General features: G+C 46.4%; 3 protein-coding genes across 5 annotated transcripts in view; all 3 read right to left on the reverse strand.

The window, feature by feature from the left end:
- Positions 1 to 21995, reverse strand: part of Hoxa3 (homeobox A3) — a 44501-nt gene that overhangs the window by 14767 nt on the left and 7739 nt on the right. The window contains exons 2-3 of one of the 3 annotated variants that reach the window (XM_076835695.2): positions 17432 to 17533; positions 23 to 4464 (exon numbers count right to left, since the gene is read on the reverse strand). The gene's annotated coding sequence lies outside the window, so the exon portion shown is untranslated. Of the gene's footprint in view, positions 1 to 22; positions 4465 to 17426; positions 17534 to 21995 lie in introns of all 3 variants that reach the window. The other 2 variants (XM_076835705.2, XM_076835715.2) reach the window with 2 other exon arrangements.
- On the reverse strand, positions 5902 to 8193 carry Hoxa4 (homeobox A4). Its single transcript, XM_076835762.2, has 2 exons — positions 7498 to 8193; positions 5902 to 6944 (listed from the first exon to the last, which is right to left on the reverse strand). Exons 1-2 carry the CDS (start codon positions 8123 to 8125, stop codon positions 6598 to 6600), a joined length of 975 nt encoding a protein of 324 aa, XP_076691877.2. The 5' UTR covers positions 8126 to 8193; the 3' UTR covers positions 5902 to 6597.
- On the reverse strand, positions 18388 to 21738 carry Hoxa5 (homeobox A5). The gene is made up of 2 exons (XM_076835752.2): positions 20398 to 21738; positions 18388 to 19421 (listed from the first exon to the last, which is right to left on the reverse strand). Exons 1-2 carry the CDS (start codon positions 21290 to 21292, stop codon positions 19171 to 19173), a joined length of 1146 nt encoding a protein of 381 aa, XP_076691867.1. The 5' UTR covers positions 21293 to 21738; the 3' UTR covers positions 18388 to 19170.

Below are 21995 nucleotides of genomic sequence, written 5' to 3' on the forward strand. Positions count from 1 at the left end.
AGAGTTTTGGCAGAACGCTTACCTCCAAAGATGTTTAAATCTGAACCAGGGAATTGTCTCCAACTCCAGGCGCTCAGGGAATCTCCTTTTCCGGTGTCCAGGCGGTCTGTGGACAAATAAACAGCAGAGGGTGAACGGTCGCTGCGAAGAAAGGCAGTCGGATGATCGGAGTTGGAAATGCGGCCTGCGCGGGCGCCAGGGTGGCCCCGGGGGTGACGCCGACACGGAGGAGTCGCCAGGGCACTCGTCCATGCGACGCGTTCATAGCTCGAAATGTTCCAGTCTACAAATGGCCCGAAGATGGTGATTTATTTCTGTAAAATAAATACATACTCCATCTCCACATCCACACTCTCTCCTTTTTCTTTCTTTTTTGGGAGAGGAGGGAGAAGAAAATGGACAGAGAAGGAAGATAGGTGAAGAGGCTTTGCTGGTCGCATTGGTTCCTCTGGGAGAGCTCCTCAGGCACCCCGACTTGGGGAATGTGAATGCACGCTTTATTTTCTTTTGCTAACAAAAGGAAGCCTTGTCTGGAAGCATTCAATCACAGACTCTCCAGAAACCTCACTAATAGCGTTCATTTCTGTTGGCGCGAAATCAGACCCCAGCTCAGTCCACAAACCAGAGACAGTCTTGGGAGGTTTTGTCCTCAGGTTCATTCAAGTACTAGACCAGCCACTTCTTGGTTCTGGTGGGCTGGCAGGACTACCCAAGCACCCACTTCTCAGAGCCAGTCAAACACTTCTGCTGGATATGGGCAAAGCCAGGGTACTGGGCAATATTAATATTCTAGTATTAGATCAGGGGGCCTACTCCTGACCTGCCCTGCCCTGCCCTGCCCTGCACAACAGCCACAAGCTGGCTCAACTCTGTAGTACTGCTTCAACCTCATTGGTAACAATATTTGCAACTCTCTTACACTTTTACCAGCAATCATGGGTTGTAGAGACCTCAGCCAACTTTCTGGGGTGAGAGTTGCTGGGGAAGGAGCAGAGAATCATCCCAGAGCTATCCTCTACTAGGACTCTCCGTAGGGCATTTGCTTCTACAGCTCTAACCCTGAACCCATTCCTCTTTAATCCAGACCTAGATAACTTCCCACATTGCAGCTTGGTTCAAATTCGTCCTCCACTGTCTCCTACATCCATGTAATCCTGCTGAGAGCACTGAGAGGGACTACCAAATAGCTGACAAGCCTCCTGACCCCTGGCTTCACAGCCCACTAGCATGCTGAAAAGTAGCAGCAAACTGGCAGCTGCCTTCTGCCACTACTAGACTCACAGCCTTTACTTTTAGTCTGGTACTTGGGACTCAGAAACCATGCTGGGCCCCTTTCTCTTGTTCAAACTCTCACTGTTGCCCTCATTGGGACTGCCCTTGTCCTTAGGGCTCCTGTGTGACCCTGGGCAGGGTGGAGTTCAGCCATCTTGCACTTTGCCACTCAACTTCACCCCAGAAAGAGATACACTATGCCACAACTTACCACCACCACCCTGCTCCAGGCTTAGGAGTATTGCAATTATTATTATTATTGCTATTTCCTTATCCCCAAGTCTGATATTCATGGCTGTTGTTCCCCATAAATCTTTTAGACTAATAAGTTACAGAAAGATGTTGCCTAGGTCTCTTGCTCTACAATGGCTGCCATCACTGCTGTGGCCCCTCTCTACGTTTTTGGCGTTGGCTTGCTCCCTAGCTTGCCCAGCGCGGGGGTAATTTATGAATGCCGGGAAAACTGAACAAAGCCGCGCGCCGGTCCTGTGGTATCTCTGCAGCCTTCCCCAGCGTGAATCAGAACATTACCAACTGTCTGCGCATCCGTCCCACTTCATCACCAAAGCCAGGATGTGACCGCAAAAAGCACAAGCCCGAACTCACGTTTCACCAGATGCAGTGTGCTCCCTGGACCAGCAGAAACCCTGAAGAAAAGAAAAGCCCCAGGACCCAGCAAGGGCCTGCCAGCTCTGGTTCTCCACGCTGAAGGGTTCTTTCCTGCCTTCCTGAAGGAGTTAAAAACCTTTGGAGATAAATTTGAGAGTTATGTATTTAAAAATCAAATAGGAAGTTGGAGTCTCACTTCTGAGAGATTCATTCCTAGTGAGGCCCTGACGACTCAGATCCATTCCTGATGATCTGCATTAATTATTTAATGAGTCACGTGATCTCAAAGATTACAATTTCAATATCTCCCTGGAACAGGCGCTACACCTTTATCAGCTGCAGCCAGAATCCTTGTTTGGCATTTTTGCTCCCCAGGCTTCAGGAGTGCATTCACCCTTGCCCTGATCCAGCAAGTGACTGCCGAGGAAGTAACAAGGGAGAAAACGAAATTGGTTATTCTGCATTGTAGACAGTGGGGAACCCACTGCTCTCTCTGGCACCCTGACATCCATCACATCATGAATCCAGCAGTCAACCACCTGTCTGATCACCAAGAGTAGGGCAGTTTGGTTACATAATATACCAGGGCAGCTTTGATAGTGCATCAGGCAAGAACTTACCTTCTTCCAGGCTATATACACCTGTGGCCTTGCACATCAAGTATAAGCCTAAATGTATACCTTCCATTCCTGGAAGAATAACCTCAGCAGAGGGGAAAATGCCTGTGTACTTACTCTCATCTTCCGTGAGAGCAAAGGCTGTACTCAACCTACCCACTCATTTACACAAGGAACATCAGGATGGGAGATTATTCAGCTGCCTCAGTTTCCTTATTTGTGTAAATTGAAAAGATTGATCAAAAATGGTCTCCAGGTCTCTTTCAATTTGGGATCTCTTTCATCTTCAAAAATCAATCCTAGAGAGAAAGGGGCTGCTTCATAAGTCTGGAACTTTCAGAAGAAGGATGCCAAGAGTTCCAAGCCAGAAGCTGCAGACTAGATTTCCTGACAGCCCCAGCCACCTCTCTGATGCTACCAAGGAGATAAACCACACATCTTCTCCTCCTTCTGTTGTTTCCAGCCCATACTCTTTGAGGTACAAAGCAATTTTTCTCCAGTGTGTAATATAGAGAAGGGTTGCCAGGAGCAGCACTTGGAAAAGATTGAACCTATGTTCTTCAACATAGGAGTGTGCCTAGGTATGTAGAGACCAAGCCTGGCTGAGGGTGGCCAGAACCTATGCATTTGAATGGGGAGCTTCAGATTTCTACTGCATTTGTTCTTTGGGATTTTTCTTTCCTTCCATTTTAAAGAGTCCCTGATCTATTTCTGTGTTGGAACTGTTAGAAAATAGCCATCAGTGACAAGAACAACAGATTTGGAAGCTCAGGGGAACAGGTGGATGCAGGAGAGATGATGATACCCACCCTATGGGGAGAAAGGTGAGAAGTGGGGGGAAAGGGGCACCTTGGGACAGGTGGATATAAAGGCAGAGACACTGCGGTAGGCCTGTTCCCATATATCTAGGTAATCTTCCCAAGAGCTCCATCCTGGGTATTAAGTACTCTGCCTGTCACAGTTGAATTCCTGCTGTAATAAAACACCGGGTATATCGTAGATTTCAGCAAAATCAGGGAAGAAAGCCTGCAAAGTGCCATTTTTCTTCAAGGGGGAGAGTGTTAAGTACTTAATTCAAACTGTGACCATTAAAGTGTCTCCTATCCTATTTAGGTTGATTTCAGATGTTGACAAAACTTTTATCTCCAAAGTCATGCACAACTTGGCTCTGTGACTAAAGCAGATGAGTGTGTATTGAAGGGAGGGAGGGAGGGAGGAAAAGGGAGGGAACAGGAGAGCATGTGTAAGGGTCATTTTGTTAGGAGAATTATAGAGCTTACACAAAATACTGTCTTTAAAGGTCAAGGGTTTGAGGGGCTAGCATGGTTTGCCTTTAAAAAAGACAATTAATGAGATAGAAAATTTGTCCTCTCAGTGAACTCTTATGGTTGCCCTAGCAAAGGGCAGACAATGCAGGATTTTGAAACACAAAGTGAGATTTTTCCAAGCTGTTATAACAAGCTTCTTTTAAGGCCAAACCTGAAGCAGACAAAACAGTGCAAAGAAATGGCATAATCATTTGGATTACTTCCGATGATTTTGATTTTATAAACCTCACCAATACCTTAATAATCAATACATTCTGGGCAAAAGTGCCACTTTGTCCTGGAATATCAAAAAAATTATCTCAGTCCTCTCTTCCTTTTCTGGATATAAAAGCAAATGAAAGAAAGACATCCATTTTACCTCTATATCCAACATGGAGCTAAATTATCCAAACCCTTCCTCCCCACAAAGGAAATATAAGTATTTACCTTAAATGATGATAATCTGCCATTTGAGGTTTTGCAGCTTGACACTCAATTTCCACCAAGAGTTTAGGCTTTTTTTTTTTTTTTTTTTTTTTTTTTTTTTTTTTTTTTGAGCAGACAACCAAGATGCTGTGTCTTTGCCTGAGACCACATTATTTGCAAGAAGATCCCTCTCTCCTTCACAGACTTTTCCCAGAGAATGCCTTTCAGAATTGCTGTTGAATTACAAAGAAGTATTTATTGTATGAGGTGATTAATGATTCCTGGGAAAATTGCTATTTTCAGCGTGATTTAATTTCGTTTTACAAGTGCGTGTAGTAGGGGGAGGGTTAATAAGTTTCAGCAGCAGTTGCACTGCTTCCAGAACAGCCTGGCACCCGTTCACACCTTATAAAATGCACTTTATGCCAGTTTTTTTTTTTTTTTCTGACATGGTGTATTTATTTGCCCCTGAATTTTCTTGACCCCTCAGAGACTGGTGCCTATCACTTTTCTCTCTCAAATCTGGTTTGTTTGTAGGTTAAGAACAGATCACTCCTGCTTATATCACACACAAGGTGGCAGGGGTGAAAGGGGTACCAGCACCAATACTGTACCCTGCTGATGGAAAATTGGGTTTAAGAGTCCTTAGATGTTGTACAGGTAGGTGAACACCCGCTCCCATCTCTGTTACATTACTTCATGACCTAAAAACTTCACTTTTTCAAGGACAGATGACAGTTTTACTCTTCTTGCATCAGTATGCATCATCATCATTTCTATATCTTTCTATAGGGTGCTCTCTGCCTTGAGTGCAACCTGGACTCAGTATACAAATACTAGAGTTATAGAGATCAAGAAGTGAGTTTTAATTTTCAACCTTTTGGATCTAGTTCTAGGAATTGAGAAGAAAGATCCCAAAGCATTTGAGGAAAGTGACCCTCGTTTCAGAATTTGGCTTTATTCCAGCAGTGAACTCTTTCAGGTCTACTTTGCTTGAGGTACATTTTGGGGTATCATTATGCTTTTATTTCCTCAGAAGATGTTTTGGAGGATGTACTGGGGAAAATCTCTTTTATTTTGAAAGCTCTTCTTTAATAAAAGAGAAACAAGCGAACAAAAAATACCCAAGCTATACTTGGTGATGAGGTTCTTACAACCAGCCTAGAAAAGCAATCTCAACCCTTTGCACAAACTATTTTTTTATCTCCAGGGAAACAGCAGATTAAACGGGAAGGTGCAACAAATACCAAAGGGACCACTTCTTTCCAAGTGTGCTCAGAGTTCAGTGTGTAGAACAGCTGCAGAAACTCCTGGGCCCCTGCTGCACTGCATGGTTTCACCTTTCATTGCAGGGAAGGACACGTTTCTATGCCTTACAGAGACTTGAAACCTGAAATCCTGGCCAAGTTTGGGAAGAAGAGGAGCCCTCTCAGAGCTCAAGAGCCTTCCTGCTCTTTGGAACATTTCCACAGCGGGTCAAGCCTGACAAGAGTTCAACTCAAGTTGAAAACACACACACGCACACACACAAATTATGTGATCAGTCAGAATCTATGTTACACAGCTCAAGCCATCTACAAGGTTTTTACATGCAAGGGCAAACACTTCAATCCAGAGTTTTTATTATTATTATTTTTTAATGAAAAGTTTAGGAAACACACATATCTGTCTTTTAGTTTTTAATGTTTTTTAAAACAAAGTTTATTCTTGGCACATGGCTTTCTATACAGCCATATCACAATTTGTACAGTTGCACATGGATCTAAATGCATTCCCCTCTCCCTGGAGATTGTGCCCCTGAATAAGACAGTATCTCTTTAACAATATCTTAAATAAATGCAAGGAAGGGAAACTAATGGGCACACCTACCATCACACCTACACGTTTTGAGAATTAAATAATCGTGTGAGGCCCACAATGTCCACTCATTTATTCAGTTCAATACACGGTTTGTATGAGCTGCCCTAATGGAGAAGGAGGAGGTAAAGAGGGTGGGAAAAGGTCTGTTTTCCTCTTGCAACAAATATACAAGTACATTGTCTCCAGTCAGTATGTTATGTCCAGCTGACTTTAGACATCTTAAATATATGCGATGCCAAGTAGTTCTTCTCAGATATACAAACCCAGGCCAGCAGGTTGTGCCACCAAGCAGCAACCTGGACAAGTGTCCTCTCTTGGGTGGCAATCAGCACACACTCTTCCTGGGAGTAATGTCTTCTTTTTTGGTTATCCTTTTCACCAAGTTGGGTTTTGTTTTGGTGTCTGTTATGAAACAGATGGGGAGAGAGGGATGGAGAAATGGGCAGGAGCAGAGAGAAGAAAAACAGGTAAGGGACGGACAAGAAACTGACTAGGTCTCTAGAACATTATATGGAAGAGGGAATGGGTGTGGAGGAACCAGGAAGAGAGTGAGGATGAGGGTGTGGGCTCTGAGTTTGTGCTTTTCCTGGCGGGCCAGCAGAGGTCGAGGCCGGGTTGGAGGTTCGCATCTTGGTGTTGGGCAGTTTGTGATCTTTCTTCCACTTCATTCTCCGGTTCTGAAACCAGATCTTGACCTGGCGCTCGGACAAGCAGAGAGTGTGGGCGATCTCGATGCGGCGCCGCCGAGTCAGGTAGCGGTTAAAATGGAACTCCTTCTCCAGCTCCAAGACCTGCTGCCGGGTGTAGGCGGTTCGAGAGCGTTTGGGCTCCCCTCCATTATAACTGGGATTGACTGAATGCCCAGAACCCCGAAGAGGAAGGCCAAGGAGGAGGTAGTGGAAGAGCGGGAAAGGAGGAGGAGAGAGAAGATAGGGTGGGGAAGAGCAATTGGACATCATCATTATATAATAACCTGACATCAAGTTCACGCAAGATACATAAAAACGGCAAAGAAAATGTTTCACAGGCTATTGACAACGGGAAACACCCGAGAGCCATAAAGAATGGTGCTGGGCATTGGGGCTGAAGAAAAGCTTCAAAGACACATGGCCCGAAGCCTCTGCCAGGGCAATTAAATTTATGGGGGCTATAATTACTGCCCTAACAGTTTGGCGTCTCGTAAATCTCCCGATAAAGGGACCCTGGGTACAAAAGGGTTCTCACGTTTGGATCAGGCTGCAGCCTGGCGCGCACACACCCATATCCCCCAGCAGCCGGGGCCAGATGGGGGCTCCCCTCCTGAGGCCCTCTTCCCCGGGCCTTTCGCTCCTGACCCCCGTCCCGACCCTCCAACCCTGGTCTGGCCCCAGCCCACCCTTCCGCCCCTCCCCAGCGGCGCCACGTACCGGCGCTGACATGGATCTTCTTCATCCAGGGGTACACCACGGGCTCCTTGCCCTTCAGGCCCGGCGGGCTCTTGTCCGCCAAGAGCAGCGGGCACGCGGGGGCGCTGCCCCCTGTCGGGACGCCTGGAGTGGCGGGGGCTGGCTCGCAGCGCCGCGGGGGCGCAGGGGGCGCAGCGCGGTGTTGCGGGGGAGGTGGTGGCGGGGGCTGCCGCCCAGGTTGCAAAACTTGGCTCGCATGCAGGCCGTGCGCCGGGCCCTTGGCGTGTGCCATGGGCTGCTCCGGCTGTGGTGGCCGCCCGGGGCTAGCGCCGCCGCGGTAGCCATAGGGGTAGGCGGCGTCCCCGGCACCGTGAGTGGGGTAGAGTGCGGCCGCGGGGTAGGCGGGCTCACGGGCGGCCCGCGGCGCGTAGTAGGAGGCAGGGGGTTCACGGCTGCCGCCCGCGTGAGGGAGCTGGGGCTGCTGCTGCGGCAGGTGCTGGGTCGCGGGCGCCGGGGGCTGCTGGTAGCCGGGGCCCCCGCCTGGGCCGCCGTCTCCGCCGCCCGGGCCGCTGTGCTGCGCGTACTCCTCGAAGGGAGGGAACTTGGGCTCGATATAGTTGGAGTTTATCAAAAACGAGCTCATGGTCATTAATTTGTGAAGTGCAAAAATACTAATTTTTCTCGCGTTGTCGTTTTTCTGGGCTCGCTGAGGCCCCTCCCCCTCTTGCCTCGCTTCCCATCCCCCCTTCCTCTGCGCCCTTCCCCTCCCCCCGCTGTCAAGTGCCCACCCCACCCCCTCCCGCCGACGCCACCACCAAAGTTCGCGCCGCTCCTCCCCCCGCGCGCGCGCCTTCCGCCTCGGCCCCGCGCGCGCTCCGCCCCGCGCCCCACGTGCAACTCCCCCACCAATGGGCGCGCCGCGCGCGCGGACCCGGATCAGGAAACGCGCGGGTGGGTGATGGATGCCACTGTCCGGCCCAGGGAGGGGGAGTGAGCAGGGGCTTTAGTCCTCCAGCCCCCCAATTTGGATTACCGCAGGGAATTCAGGGCCTGTCAGGCTGTAGCTCCCCTGGGCCCCTCGAATGCCCTACTTCTAGCCTAGGCCCCAGGGCAGACTCAGCGCTGATTTCCAGCCCAGTCAGGCCCTGCGTCCTCCAAGGTTCGAGGCCCGCTACGGGAGGGAAAAGGCGTCGACACCAAGGGGCATCCTGTTTTTTATCATGGCACTGGAATAAAACGAACGCGGCCGACCAACAAATTTTCCCACCCGCTTATTCCTTTCCTACACCCTGCTGACTCGTCCCTATTTTGAGAAGACTGGCAGGAGCTGCAAAGGTTGGGTGTGTAGCTGAGAAATCTACCCAGGGGTGTACAGCGAAGCCATTCCAGTGTAATTGGACAGACATTTCTTGTTTTTTCCTTTTAAGACAGTCTGTTTTGTTTTTACCTTATTAAAAACAAAACAAAACCCACCTTTCCAATAAATAGCATCTTATTTGATGGAGGGGTCGACCTAAGAACTAAACATGCCTGAGTTGACGAAGTGCGATTGTGCAGTCAGACGACGGCTCAAGGATAAGAATGGATAGAAGCATCACTTCCATAAAACCGAGCTTTGAAACAAATAACTTCCTATTTCAGAACAATCCCCAAATAAAAGCAAGCTTAAAATAGAATAAGACCTTTGCCAGATCTGATCCCCAGGGGTCTTTTCCAGCTAAGAATTTTGTTTTCTCTTTTGGATGCTGCTTTTTCAGGCTGTAGCTGAGACTAGAGTTATATTTACAGAACAATCTATAATTTCTGAATTGCTGAAAATTAGCATATTAACGATATCAGTAGCTCCGGAAAGGAGGGAAAGGGATTGTTGCCTGCCATTTGGTAATTGAAATTTGATGGGTAAACTAATTATGCCATTATTAACAAATAAATTACTTATTAATTCCACCTAATGTTGATCTTTGAAGTAAATACTGATGCCTTATTCGTAGTGTGTACTTTTCCTTTTGTGAGTACCAGACACAACTAGATCCTCCAATTTTCAGCCTAGATTAGAGCAGTGCAAACTAGCATAGTCATCATTCTAAAAATAACTTTCATATTGGCAAGCAAAGCAAGAATATTTCAGCTGGTGCACCTTAGTTGATTTTTCAAAGAGCAGTATAAACAGCCTTCTCACAACTGAGTCTGGAACGGAGACAAGGAAAGTTATAGGTTAAGCCTGGAGACACTTCAAAAAGAATGTCAATTTTATCTTCATTTATATCGGTTACTCATATGAGTTACTAAATGCTAGAATATATCTATTTGATGGATAGTCGTTTAATGCTTAGCCACATAAAGCCTATTATATGGGACTAATCTTTAATTTAGGAGAAGAGGTTAAAAAAGGGATCATATTAGCTTTCTAACTGGAACCCTCCTGAAGTGGTATAAAGAGCTTTTCCGCATTGGGTGTATGTGTGTGTGAAAAGTGCAGCCCATTGACTTGAGGCTCCCTGATTTTTTTTTAATGGAATCTGAGCCACAGACAAAAATCAACGCTGATTATAATCTTTAGACATCTTCTCTAGACTCCGGTGGGGAAAATCTAGCCTGTGTTACAGCAACCTAAACCAATATGTCTTGCCAGCAAGAAAAAGAAATAATAGGTACCTAGATTGTATATTATGTAATATAAATAATATACATATAGATAATATGTATTACAAATCTGAGCTCTCTGAGCTTCAAGGGGAGAAAAATCGTGACAAGGAAATCTTGCTCTCCTCAAGTCATCAACCTTGAGTATTAGGGTCTTAACTATGTCTGTTTAATATTATTTATGGACACTAAAACACAAAATTCATGTTGTTTAGCCTCAGAATCTTCTACGAAATTTCTATTTTTAACTATTAAGGAGACACAGGCACTGTTTGTATATGGATAAGCTAAACCAGCTAACTGTGCCTGTGTTTCGTGTGGTTCTATTACTTTAGGAAGATGGGCTTACACAGAATCCCCCAAGGCCTGTAACTTGTCTTTGCGGTTCGTATCATAAACACAAACGGAGCCAGGACCACCAAGTGTTATCTCACACACCGACATTTTGACATTTTACTGCAAGATTTATGGCTGTAATAAACAATCCCAGTACCTTTTCTGAACCTTCCACAATCTTCCTTTGCAAAAACCATAGCACAATTCCATTGAATCAAATAATCTTTTAAATACGTATATATGTAATTATACGTATATGTATATATATTCTAAATCACCTCTTGCCTTTACATAAAATCCAAGACAGCAAAGGAAAAACTAGGAAGATACTAACTCAAAAAAAAAAAAAAAAAGAAAAAAGAAAAAAGAAAGAAAGAAAAAGAAGAAAGAAAGAAAAGAAAAACAAAGCCCTGAAGTTTTACCAGCAGCATCTTGCCCGAGAAAAGATGGGATGCCCTGAAATCGAGCAGAGAGGGAGCATGCTAATCTTCACACACCAACTGGCTCCAGTCCCAAGCCGAGTGAAATCTTTATCCTTTCCTTGGGAAACTGGTAAGCATATTTGCTCATTTCCACGTGCAGGGATAACATATATTCCCAACAAAAGCTTTCTTAAAATCCCATTAAGTAAAATAACTTTTCATCATGTCCTCGCATCCCAGATGGAGAAGGAGAGTGAAGGGAGTCCTAGGGAAAGGGAGGGCAAGAGGGAGGCAGTATTTGCAGCTTGGTTTGAATCTGATTTGAATCATTTTGAATATGTTTGGAACAGCCTTTCCTCTTGAATGCAACCCTGTCCCAAGTTTCAAAGTGACCGAACAGTGACACCGTGTGCATTTTGTTTCTTATTAATCTTACACATTGACAGTCTTTGTTAAATCACAAGGCGCGCCCTTCACCAGCCGACATTTTCATATTTGTTAGACGCGCTGACCTGAAGTTCACCTCGGCCTTGGACTTTGCGCTTCTAAAAGGTCTATACAGTGTCTTTTAGAGAGTAGGGTGCTTTGCCCAGGTCACTTCTCAGGAAAAACCAAGGGGGAAAAACCAAGGGGGGAAAGCAAAGGAAATGTAAACGTTATGGAATGTATTGACTGTATTTGTCCTTTGTTCTTTAGAGGCAGAGCCCCAGACTGTTCTCTATCTGAAGCACGTCTTTAGAGCAAACTGGGGAATGGTAGAATTTCAAAATGCCTGATGGTGGCTTTGGGGGGCTTCCCCCCACCTACCCTGAGACATATGATTGTAAAGGAACAACATGTTACAAGCTATTTGACCAATTAATTGTTTGGGGGTAATTTCCTTGTAGTTGTTTAAAATAATGAACACAACCCAGACAGAAAACCTAAAATTTATATTAAGATCATATATGAATTTCAACCAGGATTGTATGAGAGACCTAAATATTGAAATCCTCTGAATACTCTGGAAGCAGTATGCAAGTGCCTTTTTCTTTCCCTTTAAAGACTAGCTGGGAGGTATCTATGGGTATTAAAGCTAAACTGTTTCTAAGGTGTGTCACATGGTTTTAACCAGAAATACAATAGTAAGGTCCTCTACAAGAGACATAGAATTGTCTCAGTAAGAGGGGTTTCCACTTTCTTCATTTCACTAGCCCAGATGTGGTAAAGTGTGTACTTCTGTAACAGCAATCACCACAGTTGTTTCCTTTCTTCTATTTCATCTGGCAAAACCCCATTTGGCTCCAAGCTCTTGGCCAGGGTAGAAACTTTACACATTGCACAGTAGAAGCACCCTTATTACTTCCATGAAGGCAGTGTTTGGGAAATATTTACTTTAATACTGAACATACCTGGCACTGTTAAATCTAATCAACCTGAATATATCAAGATGATCTCAAACATCCTTGCAATAGTCTACATTCTGGGTAGTTGGATTATCTCCAAAATTAAGAAGAAAAATCTAGAAAATATTTTATCTTTCTCTTCTACTTTCCTACATTGATCACTTGAAGGTCAATACATAGAAAAGGAAACCACGTCCCCCAGGAAATAGATTCTAACAGCATCAACACTTAAAACCAACTTAATGCATGAAAAAGAAAATATTGTTTAGTTATTCAGCTGCAACTCACACAGGAGCTATGGTTCCAGCCTGCTTCCATAGTACACTATTCCCTTTCTTTTCTACTTGCCCACTCTTCCTGCTTAGCTTGTTTTCCCCACTCCTTACCCCACCACCCCACCCATTTCCACAGGTAATTTTCAAAAGTATATTCTGGAGAACAGAAATCTTATGGCGTGGCCTGGCATTTGTGGATTCCACCTTCTTACATTCTCCAGTTATTCAATTGTGTCGTAGCATTTGTCTACATTCAGTTGTGGGTTAATAATAATTATAACAAAAAACTCTTCAACAACATGAATGTTTTCTCCCTGGTGGTGGTGGTGGTAGGAATCCTGTCTCTTTCTAGAGGGTTTCCACGTCTTTCCCTCCTCTTTCAAGCTCTCAGAACTTTACATTTAGTTTCAGAAAAAGTGTTTTCTATGTTTGAAAATTGCAAAGAATATATTTTGCATGAAGTGCCTGTGTTTGCCCTTTCTCTCCACACTTTTGAGGTCATTATAGGTACTTAAAAAAAAAAAAAAACCTAGCCAATCAAAATCACCTTTATCAAATAAAAGAGGTTTCCTGTTCAGTTCTCTTGCCTTTGTGGGTACAATGGAACATGGGAAAGTTGCTACATTGTTTCTTAAAGGTACACTGATGAGTTTTGAACGTTTTTCTTGCTGACAAACCTACAAACCACTCCTGCTCTCCAACATCTAAGGTGTTGGTGTTTCAGAAATCTATGCCTATTTACCTGCTGCTATTCCCTCAGAATGGAAGCAATAATTCAACATGAAATACAGCATGTATTACTCTTGAAAAGAGGAATTTTCTATCCTTTCCTCCGTAATTGAGGTCATTCAACCACTAGGGTTCACCTGGAGTCCATACTGTGATACACGCGTCACTCCGAGCCATTTTATCTTTTGTGCTGATAGTCAAGATCGCAGCTCTAACATTGACATCAAACTCTGTCTGGGCAGATGACTAAGAGTGCTACACAATGTAAACTTTTGACCCTCAACTTTTTGACCTGCAGTTGTAGCACACTAACCACAAAGATACACAAAGCTGAGCTTCTTCTTTCAGGGAGAAGCTCCCCAACCCCAACCCGCTAGATTGAGGATCTCGGGATACTCTGCTTCTGCCACTGCCTTTGGAACTGGAGGGTGAACTGGATATTTCTGTGTGTTTTTGACTGTATTTCCTGTCAAATTAGTCTGCTACTTATTTTTGTCAGCACTTACATAGGAACTAGACTAACTTGAAATCATTCATGATTTCAGTAACAAGGTAAATTTGGAGTAGAACAGGAGAATTTTTCAAAAACTGAAAGAGAAGATGGGGGGGGGGGCTAGCAATGGGAAATGGGGACATTTTTTTCTTTATTTAAAAATAAAGATGCAGCCCTAATTGTTTGGGAGAGCTAGCCCAGGCAGGCAAGTTGACTGTGAACTTGTACTAAAGCGTGCTCTGCTGGCGATTCCTAGGGTGTGCAGATTTATCTTCTCTGCATTTACTTAACCCGGCAGTGAACTGCGCGGGCGTCATTTGTTAGGCGATGACAGACTTCACCTCCAGCAAGGGCTGCTTCACAAAATTGCAATAATTACCTAATAACCTTCATAACAAATATTATTATTAAAAAGACCCATTTGTGGGGAAAGGATCTGGTGGGAGAAGGACAAATTTCTTTGTGAAAAAATACCAAACAAAACAAACCTGGGCTGATCTTTTAGTTCTGGAGCTTAGAATGGCCAGAATTATGGATCCCTCCCCTATGTGGGTGGGAGCCTAGGCTGACCCCCTCAGCCCAAGCCTAGTAGCCCCATTAATAGTTTTGTCATTGACTCCAAGGAAATCCCTCCTTAGAAGCTAAAGGGATGGAACCCACAATGCTCTGCCCTCTCCATGGTGGGCAAGCCATGGATAGACCCCCAGCCAAGGCAGGGAGACACTAAGGGCATCTTTCAAGCTAAAATGACAGTCTTCCTCTTATTAGCCCATCTTTTAGGATGTAGGCTGTTTGGGCATAATCCTCTCTGAAGCTCAACAAATGAACATGACTGTTTCTGGTAGAAAATTCTAAGACACTCTCCTTGCAGAGCCACTAGCAATGAAGCAGGGGAAAACACAGGAGAAAAGGACTCTTGGCATAATGTTGTGAAATTAGACCATGCAAACCCTAACAAACCCCTAAGTAAGTGTGACTAGAAGCTTCCTATTATATTTATAGGTCAGGAAATATTTTCTCTTAGGTTTGTGGAAACAAATGAGCCCCTGCACATTCCTGCTGCCTTTTCCCTTTACAAGATGAGAAGGAGCATAGACATACTTTTGCCACCGTCTGAGGCTGGATGTCTTCAGAGACAGAGATTTTTTTCCTAAGTAAGTTCCTTTGCAAAAACAACCCTCCCACAAACAATCACAAAAAGAAATAACTTATCTACAAAATGAGTAGATAACCATCACCCTTTTTAGCAAGCTTGCTATGAAATTAGGAAGAAAGAAAAAAATCCCTCTAATAACACTTACATAGGTCCGACTGGATATTGTATTTCTTAAAAAGCCATTTTACTCCATGTGGGTCAACCTGCTGTCTTAAATTCTACTCAAGTTTTGTGAAGATTAAAATAGAAATGGACAAGCTGACAGTATTTATAGCCTGTAATTTTTAAAATTAACCAGAAAGATTCTCTTTGTTGTATGGTGCTGGATATGACTCCAAGGGTCTTTCTTTCAACCTCTCACCCCAAGTTGGGGTATGCCACCAACGTGGTAAAGATAATTTCTTTATGCAAGTTTCTCCGACAAACCTGCCAGGATCCCTGTGACTCTTCTGCTTCTAATTTCAGTCACCAAGGAATCACTCAAGCAAGATTACCAAATAAGTAACCAAAATAGAACCACCACCCAATATTTTGCCAATAAAGAAAAACAGCTATAGTAGCAAAAGAAAGGATCCAGAATTCTCAGACCCTACATAGAATTCTTATTCCGGTCGCCACTTAAGATTTGGACACATATGTTAGTGCTGTAGTATCCATATCACTTTAATGGGTTACACAAAATGACTTCAGGAATTCTTTATCTTACCACTATTCATGAAAAGTAGGAGTTAGGTAGGAGGGCTCTAATTTTGCAAAACAAAACAAACTTTCAAGGTTTTGCTTTTGGTATCTCTAACTTTGGGGACAACTGTTGGACTTCCTTTGAGTACAGGTGACCTGTGCAATAAAGTTTGTCAAAATTCCAAATCTATGCCTCAAAATTTTTCTCTTTAACTATTTAGTTAATATCTCTACCAATAAGCACTTGCAGGAAAGCTGCCCAGCTCCTGAGAGAAAATCAGATCCTGGTTTTTTGTTTCATTTCTCAATGCAGTTAGAGAATTTGGCTTAACTCCTCAGACAGGATTGGGGGAAATCTTCTAGGTCCCTTTTGGGTGCCCACCCAGAAAGACACCAAGACAGGCCACTATGTCCCCAGTCACTTGGCTTAGTTTTGCCATTGAAGAATGTAGGGGGCTGGGGCCAGAAGGGGTAGCTAGGACCAAGATGGAATTGTACCCGGAAAAAATTCATTTCACCTTACTTCACCCATTGGTGCAATTTTGGAGACTGTTTTGGAAATCACAGATTATGTAAATTTCCTGGGATCAAACAGAAAGAGCAACTAACAAAAGAGAGGCGGAAATCTCCTACTGACAAACTACCAATTTCTTTCCTAAACTACCCTTTATGATGTGTCAGGAAAAACAACCCAATGGCTCTAGGGACTTTTAAGTTGAGCATTGAAGACACCTCGATTTCCCCCCAAACTTTAGGGCACAGTTTGGAAAAAAAGAATTTGTCTGTATGCTGAGGAGGAGTAAATTGCTCTAATCTTCAGTGTTATCTAGGGGGATGCCTAATTTGCCTTTTGAGGGTCCTGTGTTTTAATTCTACAAAGAAGGAAAGGAAACGGAAAGAAGAGCCGGAGAACGGGCAAGGCGGAAGAAAAGAAAGCGTTTTTAACCCCTTTCAATTAGCCTGGGGATTCAAAGACTAAAGTTAAATCCGGCCATAAAGTTTATTGCTTCAGACTCACAGGCGGGTGAGAACAGTCCCAGAGAAATAAAAAGAACGTGCAGGCAAACAAGGTTCAGGGCCTGGTCCCTGGGGCGGGGGAGGGGGTGCTGAGCCATCCCCCAGGTGGGGACCTAGGGTCTCCCAGCGTCCAGTGGGCTTTAGCAGCCTGGGCTCGGCCTCGCAACCAGGGGCCCAGCCTGGAGGTGCAGCCCGCGCCACGCGGGCCTCAAACGCCCTCCTGCTCTCGCGCGCCAGCCTGAAACCCGGCCCCGAAGGCCGCCGCCTCAATTCAGTCCTGCCAAATGACCCTGGCCCGCGAAGACATATTGCCACAGCCCCATAAGGAATCCCGCCAGAGTCCGCCTCGGCCCTGCCGGGGCCTTTCTTTCAAACTCCGGAGCTCAGCGCAGCCCTTGGCGCCCGCAGCCGGCGCCCCACTGTCTCCCAGCCCCCACCCCAGGGCTCCTCGACCCCCAAAGAGCCCGGAACAGGCCAGGCGCGGAATGGGGAGCGGGCCTGCCAAGACTCCACACGCAGGCCTATTCCCACACAAAAATCATCTTTTTGCACGCCGGCGGGAGCAGCGGAAGTCATTAACATCCGCGGTTGTGCAGCAATTAAAGTTAGGCCTGGGGATGCGGCCGGGCCACAGGCGCTGTTCACTGGGCTGCCTCCGCAAAGCTGGTTTCTTGGCTCTGCTAATTTGAGCAGAGGAAAACTTTGCTGTCCCTTTTTGAATTCAGAGGCAACCTCGGAGAGGAGGGGGGGAGGGAGAGAGAGAAAGTTTTCAGAGCACAAATAAACTTGAAAGAGCTCAGGATGCAAGCTTACCTTACCTTAACTCGGAGGGAGCCATTTTTCAGAGTTTTGAGAAGTTGTAGTTTGGACACTTCTGGACCTAAAATTGACAATTTGAATGACCAGGAGGCACACGTAGCCTGCAAAAGAGTCAAATGGAGTCCAGCGTCAGTGAGATTATATGTTATGTGGTATATAATGTTGGATGTCAACTCCCCAAAACCATAAAACTTACTTTAATGGCCCCACGTGACGTTTTATAGCCAGTGAGCCGATCTGTCTGTGCTATGGATGATTTTACGATCTAATTCATAGACAAAACCCTATTCATTTGGCACCCAAATGTCATATAGCCGGAACTGGGGCTTATAAAGTTTACTGTTTTATAACTTTTAAAAGGAAAGACGGCATCAGTGTAAGCAGTCGGTAAATGTGCAAATCTCTAGTTGGGCTTTAGCCGCTCTGAGGAGTTTCCCAATCGAGCTAGGATGGGGTAAGTACCTTCCATTTGTAGCAAATTAATTGTAGCAAAAGAAGTCAACTGGGTTCAGGGTGAGGAGTGGGGAAGGGGTGCTGGGATGGGTTAGGGGTAGGGGGTTTGGGGTCCATAACCTGGCATAGCAGTCTCTTCAGCAAGTGGAGGCCTAAGACAGCCTTAGGAAAGAGGCAGGGTCTATGTGGGCCCCAAGGGCGGCTAACAAAGCTCTTGGATTTTTCTCCTTCTTTCTCTCCCTTTTTCTCTTTTTTCTACCAAGCAAGTTAACTTGTTTTCCTCAGAAATGGGCATAGTGGACTTTGAAACAGCTTTGCTTTTCCCACTTTCTGCCCTGAACTTTCTGATGGGTCAAAGTTAGGGAGGTAGCTGGTTAGGATGGTCTGAGGCCTCCATGCACAGGCAGGCTGCTCAGGTGGCCTCAGGCTCACCAACTTCCAGGACTGGACAGACAGAAAAGCAGAAAGAGCCGCTCACTGTTTCGCACAAACCAGACCAAGAGAACTTACAATAGAAAGTTTATTTTTTTTTTGTTTCCAGTCAGTATTTTTTCCTTAAAAACAAATACCAAAAAAAAAAAAAAAATAGCTGATCACAGTTTGCTTAAACAGCCAGACTTGGACAATATTTGTAACTTTGTTCACAAAAACATACATCACTGAAGCTGAGCTTATAAGAGCCACTTCCAGAGTTCGTGCAAAGGGTCCTACAAAGGCACGCAGGGACACACCGCTTGGAGTCACAGTTTTCGTCACAGAGTCACTAGTCACTACACGTCGAACAAGTTAAGTTGTGTCTCATCAAGTCACCTCTACAACAGCATTAATTACACAGGAATATAGGTAGTTTGAATAAAAATATCTTTAACAGCTTGGAGCTATTGAGACAGGAACACTTCCACGCACATGCACAGTTAAACAACTCGAGTGCAACACACAACATTGGCACTAAACGAGGTCGAAGGGGGACTTTTTTGTGTGTTTTTTCTCTTTTCTTTTTTTGTTATAGTTACTTCAAGTAACACAGCTTGCTTCATATAAATAAGTTAAAACATCTATTTTTTTCAAGACAAAGCCATTCAGGACAAAGAGATGAACAGAAAGCAGATCTACTTATACAGGCGCTATAATGGCAATAAACAGGCTCATGATTAAAAGATGAATTAGGGCAACGAGAACAGGGCTTCTTCACAGAAGGAACACAAGGGAGTTTCAGAAAGTCACCTTAGTACTGACACTATGCGGGATCCGCTAATACTGCTCAGTACTTTAAACGCTCAAATACTCAGGGGCGGAAGGCCCCTCCCGCCGCCGCCATGCTCATGCTTTTCAGCTTATTATCTTTTTTCCACTTCATTCTCCGGTTTTGGAACCAGATTTTAATTTGTCTCTCGGAGAGGCAAAGAGCATGTGCTATTTCAATCCTTCTTCGGCGGGTCAGGTATCGGTTGAAGTGGAACTCCTTCTCCAGCTCCAGAGTCTGGTAGCGCGTGTAGGCCGTCCGGGCCCTTTTGCCTTCCGGGCCGCCTATGTTGTCTGCAACAGAAAAGTCAGCGGTTTAGCCACCAACTCCTCAGTCCTTGGCTTCCAAAGTCCACCAGCTTGACAAGCCAGGGTCCTGAGCAGGGAACCTGGGCAAAAGACTCAACAAGTCCTCCCTCTCTGCCTGTCCACCCTCCCCTCCCGAATTTCCTTCCCTCTTCCTTTCTAGAGAGAAACAATACAATTTGAACTCTGGAAACAATCGGCCCATCATAGGCTGGAACCGTGTCCCGAAGGACCGCTGGGCTTTCCCTCGCCCCTTTTCTGCCCTCTGGCCCTGCCCTGGACACCCCTGATTGGGGGGCACAGCCCTCATAGGCTGCCCGCTCCTCGGAAACCAGCCGAAGTACAGCCCTATTCTGAGTGCCTAAGTGGCCTCCAGGTCACCCTCCCTTAAAGTTCCAGCCCCGCGAGCCGCCTCCTGTTCCATCCTGTATGCTGGGGGCGCCTGCTTTCTTTTTCTTCTTTTCCTCCTGTCTCCCTCTTACCCCCAAACTTCAGAATCCTGCCGGCCCTCGCCTCGATTATTCCCCCCCCAATCCTTTTTGGGGGGCTGTAATTAGTAAGGCTGTTTTCCCAGGGAGCCCTCCTCATAAATTATCCGCCCTGACAAGTCCGATTCACGGCCCCTACTGCCATCCTCTACCTCTCTGCTATCTGCTCGGCTCTCCAGACCCCGTAGCGCATTCAGAGGCGCTGGGGTTTGAGATGGATTTTTTGCCCCTTTCTCCCACTTTCAACGTTTAAACTTGCCTGCCCACCAGCTCATTCCCTTACTATTTGCGAGCACAGTGTGCTGCTGAAAAGAGGAGGAAGAAGGATGAAGGCAGGGGAAGAATGGCAGGGAGAAGCTCCGGAGGGCTGGGAAAGGCAAGACTAGGAAAGAACCAGAGAGAGAGCGGCAAGGAGAGAGGGGGACCAAGAGCCGCGCCCCCGCGGACGCGTGGATTTAGAAAAAGGCTGGCTTTACCATGACTTATGTGCAGCTTGCGCATCCAGGGGTAGATCTGGGGTTGAGCGGGCGGCGCCGGGCTCGGCTCGCTCTGCGCGCTCGCCTGCTCGCTGCTGGCGGGGGCGTCCTCCTCGGCTCCGGACGCCGTGCCAACCCCCTCTCTGCTGCTGATGTGGGTGCTGCCGGCGTTGGCCGAGGCGCCGCTGGAGTTGCCCAGGGAGTTTTTCCCGCCGTGGTGGCTGTCGCTGCCTGGAGAGGGGGCCACGGCGGAGCAGGGCAGCGGGTCGGGCGGAGGCGAGTGCGTGGACGTGGCCGGCTGGCTGTACCTGGGCTCGGCGGGCGCCGCGCTGGCGCCGGCCGCGTAGCTGCGGGCGCGCTCCCCGGAGCCAAAGTGGCCAGAGCCCGAGCGGCCGACGCTGAGATCCATGCCATTGTAGCCGTAGCCGTACCTGCCGGAGTGCATGCTCGCCGAGTCCCTGAATTGCTCGCTCACGGAACTATGATCTCCATAATTATGCAACTGGTAGTCCGGGCCATTTGGATAGCGACCGCAAAATGAGTTTACAAAATAAGAGCTCATTTGTTTTTTGATATGTGTGCTTGATTTGTGGCTCGCGGTCGTTTGTGCGTCTATAGCACCCTTGCACAATTTATGATGAATTATGGAAATGACTGGGACATGTACTTGGTTCCCTCCTACGTAGGCACCCAAATATGGGGTACGACTTCGAATCACGTGCTTTTGTTGTCCAGTCGTAAATCCTGCCTGATGACCTCTAGAGGTAAACTCGCGCACTAATGGGGGAGTTGGGTGGAGGCGAGAGGGGTGGCGCGCGCGCCTCGGGCGCGTGCCCGCCACCAGCTGCCGCCGTTCAGTCGGACTCGAGCGCCACCCGCTGGAGGCAGGGCGCATCGCTCCGCTTCCGACCCGGGGCTGCAAGGGCCGGGGTCGAATTGAGGTTACAGCCCATTATGGCAAAATTATTGCATTTCCCTCGCAGTTCCATTAGGATGTACCAATTGTGAGGCCGTCAGCTGCCGATCGCGCGCCCGGCGAGGAGGCAGAGGATTAGGGGGAGGTGGTGACTTGGAATTTATTTACAACAACTTTATTTCCCGGCTTTGCAGCCCCTCTTATTTTTGTGTCGAGGTTGGGGTCGGTTCCACCCGTCCTGCCGGCAGCTCTGAATTTTGAAATACAGATATCACCTTCGGGGAAGGGGAGGAGGCCATTTAGCCAATTGAAGAAATAAATCCTGCCCGCAGCAGCAGCTACAATTACGGCTCTGTTTTTGCGAGCGCATGAGGGACAGTGTCCCTGCCGCTCTTAAATGACAGGCGTCTATTAAAGATAGCTTTTGTGTAGTGTCTCTTCGAGGCAAGGTCAAATTCCATACACTTTTATAACTAGAGTCGATTTTTTTCTTTCTTGTAAATATGGTTTTCGTGTCATTAGTTTCCTATTTGATTTGCTTACGTATCCAGCCTGGAGAATCTTCACCACCGGGTTGCCTTCCTCGAGCTAGCCCGGGCCCAAGTCGGAGGGTTCTCGGTGAACCCAGCGAATGGGTCCACGCTTCCCTCAGCCACAGAGGCTGCTTGGGGCCTAGGGATCC

Source organism: Callospermophilus lateralis, chromosome 1 (genome assembly GCF_048772815.1).
Source record: "Callospermophilus lateralis isolate mCalLat2 chromosome 1, mCalLat2.hap1, whole genome shotgun sequence".
Taxonomy (NCBI): domain Eukaryota; kingdom Metazoa; phylum Chordata; class Mammalia; order Rodentia; family Sciuridae; genus Callospermophilus; species Callospermophilus lateralis.